The sequence below is a fragment of the Micropterus dolomieu genome, linkage group LG21 (genome assembly GCF_021292245.1).
Source record: "Micropterus dolomieu isolate WLL.071019.BEF.003 ecotype Adirondacks linkage group LG21, ASM2129224v1, whole genome shotgun sequence".
Lineage (NCBI taxonomy): Eukaryota > Metazoa > Chordata > Actinopteri > Centrarchiformes > Centrarchidae > Micropterus > Micropterus dolomieu.
Window position 1 is genome coordinate 3,881,344 of NC_060170.1, and position 11,718 is coordinate 3,893,061.

The 11,718-nt window shown below is 41.2% G+C and overlaps 1 protein-coding gene across 1 annotated transcript in view; it reads right to left on the reverse strand.

Moving 5' to 3' along the window:
- LOC123959783 (NMDA receptor synaptonuclear signaling and neuronal migration factor-like) overlaps nucleotides 1–11,718 on the reverse strand; it is a 63,740-nt gene that overhangs the window by 35,269 nt on the left and 16,753 nt on the right. Inside the window, exons 2-5 of the mRNA XM_046034064.1 lie at nucleotides 7,437–7,498; nucleotides 6,096–6,866; nucleotides 5,699–5,771; nucleotides 357–425 (exon numbers count right to left, since the gene is read on the reverse strand). Of these exons, the coding sequence (XP_045890020.1) occupies nucleotides 357–425; nucleotides 5,699–5,771; nucleotides 6,096–6,866; nucleotides 7,437–7,498 (975 nt within the window). The remainder of the gene's footprint in view (nucleotides 1–356; nucleotides 426–5,698; nucleotides 5,772–6,095; nucleotides 6,867–7,436; nucleotides 7,499–11,718) is intronic.

Below are 11,718 nucleotides of genomic sequence, written 5' to 3' on the forward strand. Positions count from 1 at the left end.
TGACGCTTTTATCCAAAGCGACTTACAATTGCTATACATGTCAGAGGTCACACACCTCTGGAGCAACTAAGGGTTAAGTGTCTTGCTCAGGGACACAATGGTGGATAGGTCACAGTGGGGAGGCATGTGTCTTATCCATTGTGCCATCACCACTATTAGACAATTTACAGTACACATAGAGATAAGGTTAAAAATCAGCCAAATGGTCATTTAGAAAAAAAGAGTTTTAAAGATCTGTTTTGAGACTGATGATGAGTCTTGTCAAGAAGGGTATTTCTTTGCTGTGTAATAAGGGAACTGTAACAGGGACAGTTGGGAACCACACAGGACAGGACAGGACAGCCAGGACACGGTACCTCTCCATCATGGTGGCTGCCTCCTGCTCTCTTTTCCGCCTCTTTTTCTCAGCAATGCCTCGGAAAGCCCTGCCAGGATGTCAAAGCGTTAAGTGGTTTTGTGGGGAAATAAAGTTTAAAGTTTTCGCTGCACCTGACGTAACACCAAATCATTTTTGTCAGAACCCAAACTGGCCCAAAGGGTAAATAATCTTTCCAGAACTTATCTTATTGAACTCAGAAATCATACAGTCCTACTACAGTAGTTATTTTTTTAAATAGCCCTGAGTGAAATACCACAACATTTAGAAAAATGTACTAGATTTTAGCCCTTTGAGTCTAGTTGGGTTCAGGCATGAATATAAAGTTCCATTCACGATGGTTTGGGGCAACAATAAAGGGGTATTAAGTCCATAAGGGTTAGTGAGAGGTTTGGTTAGCTCTGCTGAGTGGTTAGAGTTAGCAGCACAGGGATGTTTATTCCACCAGAGGAGGAAGACATTGTGGATATTCTCAGGTAGTACACGCACACACACACTAGGACCACAATGCAGGATAGGGATCTACAAGAGAGACACTGAGGAGTAACCAGGGAACTGCCTATCCAATGTGAGATAACTATATCGTTAAGTCATTAGCCAGCCAACTCCTGATACTAATGACTCGCTGTCATCTTTGAGTCTTTTTCATTTATATCTTATTTAAAAATTAATTATAACACTTTATTTTTTTACTTTATTTTTTTCTGTCTAGCGATGTTATTTCTCATTCTGCCAGTGTAAGTTGGTGAGCGTGGGTGTGTCTTTCCTGAAGGGGACAGTAATGGTTCTGACAGGATGTCAAGCATAATGAGAATCATCAGTGACAACGTATGTCTAGAAATGAAGTCATGTCCTGCAGCCTGGTTCTGACTGACAGAGCGACAGCTGACGAGCTCTGGGACGACAAACAACGGGCTGAAGTCAGTGGACTGCGTACAGTGCTTATTATCCAACAGCCTGCATAGCTCTGCCTGTGCATTGCTATTACACCATTCCCCCATAAGCTCAATCACTTTCTCTTCCCTCTCCCTGAAAAAGATGAACATGTTGGAAGTGACTCTTCCTTCAGCCTGTCACTCTTTCCACTAGCTGCCATCACCAGAATCTCTGAAAGCTGAGAGCCCTCTTCCTCTTTTGTGCTTTTGAAGCAATCCAGTAGATTTCCCACCGAAATTCAACCAAATGGTTAGAAATAAAATTACATGGCAATATTCCTGTTCAGTAATGGCAATTTTATGTCTCAGATTTCATAAAGAAATGCTTTTGTGATCTTACAGCCAATATGCTTAACAGGATTTTACAGTACATCTGCTACACAGTTAGTAGCGGTAGCCCACTTATGGTTATAGTTACAAACTGCTGTTAAGAGTTTTGTCACAATGTAAAAGTTTTCACATCTAAGGACCCCTAACTAATGAAACTGCTGTCAGCTTTGCTGTGTACTTGCTGAGCTAATGTTAGCTTTATATACCGAAAGATCAGGCTGCTTCTAATCAGATTTACTAAGCTACCTGCTAACCAGAGAACCAGAGAGAGAAAAGTGTGCGATCTGCGTGATTATTTATGCAGAGAGAGACTGACCACTCTGCTGATCTCTTCCTCTTTGATCTACAAAACCATACAGCCCACTCTCTACGTTTGAGAGTGGTGCTGCTCCTTTTTATTGTGAAGAAACCATATTTGGCTGAATGTAATTTGCACATGCAAAGAACTTATTATTGAGTTTGACTGAGTAATTAATTAATGTGACTTCTCTCTTTTATAATGCTAAAGCAGCACTAATGCTAGATAAATGAATACCTATTGTTACATGTCTTATTCATCGGCTTCTTCTGTGCCTTTCTTAACAATTAACCACAATGAAATGGCGTTGCTGGACACAATGCTTTGCTTTGACCAATATGCTTTTCATGATAGCTGCATAAGCAGCTTTAGGCAGACATTAAGTGTGTGTATTAAGTCAGTGTTGCAATGTGTTGCTGTGTAATGTATGAAAGATCGCATCAGTTAAGCAGCTGTCACTATTCAGACGAGGTACACCGATACTTTAACCCTTTAACTTGATACACTATTTGTGTAACTAGAATATTCCTGTGCAATCGGTGCATTCTGTATTGCTGATTCTCATTTCATTCCCAGTGTACAGTACCTTCCCTGCACTTCAGTTGACTACTGACTGAATCAATAACTTCAAACACACAGTCCATAAGACACTGAGGTTGTTGGGTTGAGGACACAGCAGACTGAATAGCACAAAGCCACATGAGGAAAAGGCATTTCAAGACATGTTACCTAACTGACAGAGTGAGAAAAAGAAAGAGCAACGAGGAAGAACAGTGGGGGCGGTTGAAAGGGTTACTCACGATATTCTACAGTCGTGGTTTGGAAAGCCACCACATAGAGAGGAGAGGAAGAAGAGAGGACAAAATGAAAGAGAGGTTAGCAACAGGTCCAGCCAAATACTCCACACACACATCACAGATTGCTTTATGTTGCAGTTCTCACTTTCAGGTGAGGATACAATGAGCAAAAAAAACCTCACCTGGAGTAGAAAAGTATATAAACTCAAAATATGTGAGCAAGGACAGATTCTTTCTACAGCTCAGATGAGGATAATATGTATACCTACCTGATCAAAATGTCTCATTAGAAGAGTTTAAAGACTGTCCATAGACAAATAATTTGATCAATTCTACAAAATATGTGTAATTAATCAAATCACAACAAACCCATCTTATTGGAGGTGAAACACTGATTGGCCAGTCATTTTAATCACAGGCCAGTGTCATGCCCATATATCAGTCTGACCCTAATAGTGACACTGGCAGATGGAAACAGATGGAAAAAGGGAGGAGAAAGGCTGACATGTAGAGAGAGAAGAGGGAGCGTGGGAGAGACGAGGGGAAAGATCAAGTCTATTTGAGGGTCATAATTATAAGATCTGGGTGATAGGTGATAATTTACTAGTCGCAAAGAGTGGAGGGCACGTGTGTGCGTGTGTGTGTTGGTTTATCCATGTGAACAGTTTAGACCAACACACATTCTTTACTTTCTAAATCTGGTCAATTGTTCAAGTTGACAAGTTGGTGTTTTGTTCTTTAAATGGGAGAATATCAATGTCAAAAAGTCCAAGTAAAGATCTCTCTAACCAGCATTTAAATCAATTATTTCCAAAGGAATCACCATGATTAGTGGATTTGTTCGTGGGGGTGAAGTAAATCCATGCAAATGTTTTGCATCCAGTTAAACTCTGACCCACGAACTTGCCCACTGAACAATGCCAGAGCTGATCTTTGAGGGGACGGAGAGTTAGAGAGTCCAAAATGGAGGAAGCTATTCCAACTTGGTAGCTGTGCATCACCACTTTTCCTCCTCCGTTGGGGTATAAATAGCTTCACAATGGTTAGCAGACAGTTATGAAGAAAAAGTTACAAAATGCTTGAATTCAGTTAACTGAGAAATGTGAAAATGAACTGCTTTGTTAGCCACTAAGCTGATGAGTTTGCTAGCTGATTGCTTGCTAACTAACGGCAAGTTCAGAAGGGAGGTGGAACCACTAAGGGCTTCACTTTGTGTTGAAAAGTGATGACATATGGCTCGTGATGCGTCACGATAAGTGATATTAGGTTCACGAGAACGTGACAAAAAGATCCTTAAACGGTGTTTTAAAGATATCCTCAATGCCGAGATACATGAACACGAGGTCTGGGGTGACCTCCCCCAGAAAATTTTGATCTCTAAACACTTGCATTCTGGTGAGTTTCTGCACAAATTTATGGTGGAAATGCTTTTATTTATGTCAAAGGAAACAAAATTTTGGTGGCGTGGCAGGTGACATTTCCAAATATATAATTAGAATATAATACAGTGGAGCTCTCAGGCATTCTATGTTGCTTTAAGATCTGCTTCTCTGTAGAACAACTTTTCTCATGTAATATCATCCCTGCTGAGGCAACATATATGTAGGCATGATTAAGTCTTCCTCCTCTTTTGTCATGTTCAAAGGGGGAGAACGGAAAACGCTCCCTTTTTTGTGCATAGAAGTTGCTAGAGTTACTGATTGGTGCCGCATGTTTTTGGGTCATTTTATAATCAGTAGCTTGTTAGCTTTAGTTACTTTTTTTTGACAATGCACATTTGTTTCTTCTATATTTTAATTGCATGTTTTCTTAATGTGCAAATAAACCTTTCTAAAGGTATTTTCATTTGTTATTTAACTGCAAGCTATATTTCAGAACGTTTTTTTAAAACAAATTATGCTTTAAAAAAGAGGTGGGCACATGTCCCCAGCGTCCCCAGTGTAAATGACACCTATGAGAAGCACTAAGAAGTGCTGCATGCTTCCTTTCAGCGCCCATGTTAACCAATTGGGCATGCCATGGTCTGCAGAGATAGTTTTGGCATCCGGTCTACAAATAAGAAACCAGACAACACACTGACAATCTATTATTAACAACATAAATGATAAATTATATATGATATAAATTATGTGATTCTGATAAATGAAATGAAATATGCATGTCATGCTTGCCAATCCTTTTTATTTCTCCTGTCACCTCTGCTCTGCTGGAGTTTCAATTATTCATGATTTCAAAACCTGCCCATCCACTGTAACTATTAAAAATAGTATCACCGCTGTTTTTGCAAACAACAGGAACAAAAAAGCAAGCTTGACATGTTGTCCTTTAGCAAAGTGCAACTTAAATTTAAAAATAGAACTGCAAAATGGACTGCATTTGATTTTAAATTATGTGTTGATATTTGACTATGTCAAATGAAACTGGCAATTTTCGTAATAGGTGGGTATAAAAAATACCATACAAAGGGCACAAATTTCTCTTTGCATTATCAATGTGCAAAAGTTCACTTTGCAAATTTGATTTCAAGTTTTGGCTGCACATTTTCTGCCAATTTGAACTGGAAAAGAAAAGTGCATTTAACATTTTTTCAATTAAACTGATTTGTTTCATAATACATTATGCTTAATCAAACGAAAAATTTCATTCCAATTTGGTTAAAAATGTATTTCATTTATGGCAGTCAATAACGTCCACAGCTCAGAGACGTTACCTAAAAGGTGGATAACAGAAGTGGACAACTATAACTGGCCAATACTTATTATAACAAGTTGTTCTGGCTTCATAACCAACAAGTGAGAAATGTGTGAAAAGCTCATTAAGACTTTGTAGTAGAAGACTACATTTGAGCTGTAAGTGTTGGAAGGAAAAAAACGGAGCCATATCCTGCCAACACGGTGGTCAGGCAGTAAGACACTGTGATGTACAGAGTGGGAGTGAAGGCGGATTTCCATGCCATACTCACGCCTGCATGGTGGTTGTGGCTGTCTGAAAGCTGAACATATTCTCTTTGGGGAACCAGCTATTAGGATTGTCCTCTGCAAACAGAGAAAACAAAAGGAAGGCGTGGCATCAGCGAGCAGAACATTCAAAAGCGGCCCTTACAATTAGCGGAGGAGGCAAGTGAATGCATGATGACAAGAAAGTGTGAAGTGAAAGATCTGAGGGTGAATGGGGTGAATTACACTTTGTTTTGTTTTTTTATTCACATAAAATTCAGGGTATGTTTAGGTATTGCAAACATTTTGTCACACCTGTTACTTTGCAAATTCTAGGTTAATACATGAACCGCATAGCAAATTCCCTTCTCTCTTTCATATTTATTTAAGCTCCCATCCATCTTCCCATTCATCTATCTTTACCCCTGTCATCAGTAGACGCTCTGTCCTCGCTGTACATCCTCTCCAGTTTCTTGCGATGCTTTGCTCCATCTCGCGGTGAGGTCTCCATGTCCAGGGAGCGCTGGCTCTGACACGGAGCCCGAATGCAGGCCACGCAGTCTGGGGTGTAGTCGTCCCGCGACCCCCCTCTCCTCATCCCCCAGTCCCGGATGTTGTTGGCACTCCCTGAGCTCTGCAGCGGCTGCGACGATGATGTCAAGCCTCCGTGATGCGGGTGGGCATGGTGATTGTTGCTGCGGTGATGGCTACTACGGTGATGGCTACCACGGGCGGCTGTGGCGGATGGCTGGGTGGTGCAGGACGGGTTGTGGTTGCCAGAGGCAGGGGCCTGGGACAGAAGCTGCTCCCTGGTGCCCTTCAGCACCTCCAGCTCCAGGCTCTCCTCACTGCCACGGCCCCCCAGGGTCATCCCTCCTTCCCTGGTGATTGTGTACACCCTGGCCGGCTTCACCACCGCGCTCTGCTCTGGTTCTCTGGCACGTGGTGGGTCCTCTGAGGAGAGGCTGCGCTCAACAGAGAGTCGACGTTTGGAGGGGCCCAAAGGTGCCTGAGCCTGGAGGGTGTTGGCCTGAGGCTGAGACTGTAGATGAGCACTGGGGTTGGATTGGCTGGACTGGTTGGGTTTAGCAATGGGCAAACAACGGCTCCGTGGTGGCAGATTGTTGTTATGCAAGCGGCTGACGTCTGGAGAGTCACAGTCCTGTCCGGGGAAGGTGTCAGACAAGAGATGATCTGGAGATACAGAGAAAGAAAATAAGATGAAGAGAAGTAAATCTCTGGGTTTAGAAAGCTGTAATTTATACAGATTTTGTAAAGGAGTACCAGATAAATACATTAAATGTAAATGTAAATGACGAGAGACTGCTTTGGGATTTGTAGCTTTGGCAACAGAGTGGTAAACATTTGCGAGCCAGCAGAGCTTTCGGGAGGATAAGAAGAGAAAGGTGGCTGAGTGATAGAAAAGAGCAAGGAGAGGAATGATGAAATATTTGGAAATGGATGAGCTGGTACAGTACATGATTAGCTTTGGCATAATCAAAAGCCCAGATGTCCTGGAGGGTCACGGAGGATAGATGCTCCTTCTACAATGCTGCAGGCTTGTAACTAACTCATGGAAACTCATTTTTTCATGCTATATGTGCTGTGGATAAACAAGTACAGGATATGCTTGTTACAGAGTGATATTGATACTGAGCAGAAAGCTACTCTTTTCCTCTGTTTACTTCAGCTGACAAGGCTAGTTAGGTGTTACAGTTAGGTGCTACATAATGATTTTATTTCAACACTGTGTGGGTCACCTACCTGCCCCGTTGCGGTTCTCTGGATTGGTATTGGAAAGGTATTCTCCGAATGCTCGGGCTGCTCTGTAGAGACACAACAAGAGCAGCAGTTAACCCTGAGCCCTACTGCACCACTGCTATTGTCAAACACAGAGAAGCGACTCACAAAGAGTCACAGGATTCTCTCCACATAAACAGTCTGTCGGAGCTTTTTATCTACAAGGTCTCTTCATGGGTGACATTACATGCTCCCAGTCAAGTAGATTACACCACCACAGCAGTCTGTAACAGGCAATTTTATTGTTAGTGTCCTGAATCCATACTCTGTAACAGCCGTCTCTCACCAGAGTAACAGCATGTTCTTACATAGTGACTGAAGGACTAGGAAACAGCATGGAAGCTACAGCTTGCCTCCCCTGCACATCTGATAGGCCCCATAGGGGACATTGCACGTGCCAGCCATAAAGCCAGGAAAGAAACGCAGGCACATATACATGTTATGAAAGTGCACAGTGATGAACTGGCATGTTCTGCAGAATATCTGTGGCAGACTGTCTAGTATATAAAACATAATGTCCTCTCTTACATGTAATTCGCCTCAGATAATTCTCTCAGCACTACTGCTGTCAGACTTTATCTCTGGATTTCTGAAACATAAAAATCACCCGTATTGGACTGAAACACAAGAATTAATGGATTTGTTTTTCAAATAAAGCACTTTACACAACCATGAGTGCACTCATTTTTCAGCACTGGTGGACACAAAATACCATGTCCTGTACTCTGCACTGCAATCTATATTCCGTAGTGCTAAAACCATACCAGAGCTTTGCTTTAAAATAAAAGGCAACAGCAGTTCAAAACTAGTTCAAGCTCTGTGCTTTGAAAAGCCACAAGGCCTTCAGGCCTCATTCCATTTAAAAACACCTACTTCTACCTACCTCTCCTACCTGCTAGGGCCAATCAACACTAACCTTCATAAAATCTAATGCTTACTGTCTATTTGTAGGACCTATTGTACACTGGGCAATTCTCATGTAAGAACGTATCATTCAAAATGAAATGATTAGTGAATTCAATCATACATACAAAAGTCGAACTGAAATTAAAGTTCACTAGTAATCTAGCAACTTTTTGAGCAGACCTCTTTCTTCTCTCATTGGTTGGGTCCCCAATATTTCTCAGTGAATGTGTAATTCAATTTGTGTTCCTTATCTACTGGCTGTGTCTCTGATAATTTTAAAACTTCTTGTGCAAAACTAATGCTAAAAAAACCTGTTCTGGATCCCTCCCTCAAAACCACACACCAATTTCCAAGCTCCTTTTTATATCCAAAACTTTAGACAAAATAGTGTGCAAACAACTGCTCCAGGCACTGGAAAATAACACGTTTGAAAAGATTCTATCTGGTTTCCGGAAGTATCACCACACTGAGACTGGAATGCTTAAGGTAACCAATAACCTTTCAATGGCTGCAAATGATGGCATGTATTCAGTTCTTGTACTCCTGGACATTAGCGCAGATTTTGACACAATCGATCACAGCATCCTGTTAGACAGGCTGAGGCACTGGGTGGGGATTTCTGGTACAGCCTTGGTTTTCATTGTACCTGTTGAATTGGAGGTTCTGTGTCTCTGAAAACTATGTCTCTTCATTTTGTTCTCTTGAGTATGGTGTGCCTCAGGGGTCAGTTTTAGGACCTATGTTATTTTCTTCATTCTTTTCATGCTTCCCCTTGGACACATTATTGAGAGACATGGTGTCTCTTTTCATGTTAATGTAGATGATACACAGATGTTCTTGTCCATCAGATCCACAGACCCTGGAATGCTGAGTTCACTTAATGTCTCTGTGATATCAAAACTGCATTTTAGCCAGCTGAACTCAGACAAATCCTGGTCATGACCAGAGATCCTGGTCATTGGGTGATCATGTGAAGCCTGTTATGAGGAATCTTGGCACCTGGTTTGAATTTAAGTTTTGAGCACCACACCGCAACTTGTGCAATCATGTTTTTATCATCTTGGAAATATATAAAAAATACGATCTTAACTTAATTTTACATGCCTTCATCTCATCACACCTGGATTACTGCAACAGCCTTTTGACTAGCTGACTTGACTAGCTCATCACATCACTCCTGTGTTAACCTCTTTAAACTGGCTCCCAGTATATTTTAGAATAGTTTTAAAATGTTACTAATTACTTTTAATTCTCTTCATGGCCTCTCGCCCTGCTATATATCTGACCGTTTAGTACTGTACCAGCTCGTATTTTGCGATGCCCGGGCAGAGGTCTGCTTTCTGTTCCAGAGGCCCAGCTGCAAACCAAAGGAGACAGAGCTTAAAGACTTCTTAAAACATACTTTTAGCAGAGAGCCTTTCCTGATTATATTTGACTTCATACAGGTTTATGTTTATTGAGAACCAAGTCACAAAAGTATTGTATGTGTAAACCTACTTGGAAATAAAGCTGATTCTGATTTTAACTCCTTGGTTTTATATGCTTCTTGATTTTATCAGTTTCAACTGTTGTTCTTGGTTTTATCTGTTTTCTTTTAAAAACCTGACAGTTTTATTTTCTGCCCTTGTGAAGCACTTTGTAACATGGATTTTGAAAAGTGCTCTGTAAATAAAGATTATTTTTATTACTATTATCATTGTTTTTTAGCCAGATACAGATGTATCATGCTGAAACACCTACATACTTACAATACACAACACAAAATATGCGGGCCACACATACCTACAGAGAAACAGTAAAGCTTACAATTACTCTCCTCCCACTATCTCTGACCTGGCATTCCTGCTATCTAGACACACACATACGCATATGGACTCCCACATCGTCAGAGTGTGCATGTGAAGCAGCATGCAGAAAAATAAATAGGCTACACATACACACGCACAATCCACTTTCTAAATGCACACGTAGCTAAATCTCAGGGGGGGCGCAGTGAAATGGAATTGCTGTCTTGTTGCTGCACCCTATATGCCTGCCTACTAAGACACTCTAAGTAATTAAATACGAGGCGGCACGTGCCGTGGTGGCGCTCCCTGTAAAAACTCCCCTCCCAGCCTGGTTGATGTGCGCGGAGGAGGAGGGAGGGCACGAGGAAGAAAATGAATTCATCTCTGATGTATCTGCTTGACTGGAAAAAATATTCCATAAGCTACCTTGAGAAAAAAAGGAATGTGAAAACACGTTGCGGGTCACAGAGGACAAAGCGCTGCAGTATCCCAAGCACACACGGACTGAAGGTAGAGTTTATAGGAAAAGCTATTTCACTGCACTGCTGCTTTAAACTGATGTTTAAAGCAATGAACTGTGTTCCATGGTGGTCCATTACATGAGACCAAATAAAAAATTTTAAATTCATTTTGTTAGGTTTTAGCAACTTGTTTAGTCATTAACTCTGACAACAGTTGCTAGTAGTTGTAGTACTTAACTAGGGGTTAAGTGTCTTGCTCAGGGACACAATGGTAGATGTCTCACAGTGGGAATCGAACCTAGGTCTCCTACACCAAAGGCAAGCATCTTATCTATGCGCCATCTCCACCAACCCTGAACAATAGGCTCAGTTTATTGAAAATATGTATTTGTAGCATCAACTCTTGTCTCATAACTGTGTGTAAATCATTCCTCTTTTGTGGAGCAGCTTATACTCACATGAAGGAGTAACAATACAGTGCCTCACAGCAAATAAGCTATGATAGGTTCCTCCACTTTGGATTCTTTGGCTCTCTATTCTGTCAAAGGTCAGCACTGTCTTGCAAAGGCAAAAGACATGTCTCCAAATTTATGATTTCCATATGTGTAGAAAGATAACTGTTTGCTAACATGTTGGCTCTATCAACTTTAAAGAGGTGGTATTATGCTTTTTGCCTTTTTCCCTCTCCTTTATTGAGTTATTTATTTTTTTATACCTATATTTTTTATAAATTTTTTGTGCATGTAATAGGTTTGCAAAGTGAAAAAGCCCAAAGTCCACCCCAAAGGGAGTTCCCATCTCCCACAGAAAACACTGCTCTGAACTACTTGAAAACAGCTCATTTGTAGTCCAGCCGTTTCCCTTTCAAAAAGCAAAACGCTTGCCATGCGGCTAGTCCTACACTCCCTCTAAAACGCCGGTGGAAAACCAGTGAGCTACAGCAGCACACCTCCCCTCTCCCTTCCAAACACTAGCTACCCTCCAGACAGTCAGCGGACATAAAGTTGTTATTGTGATGTAGAGACAGAGCTCAGTTAAAACTTTATGGATGAAAGATACTTTTGTTACAGATTAATAACTCACCACTCTGAA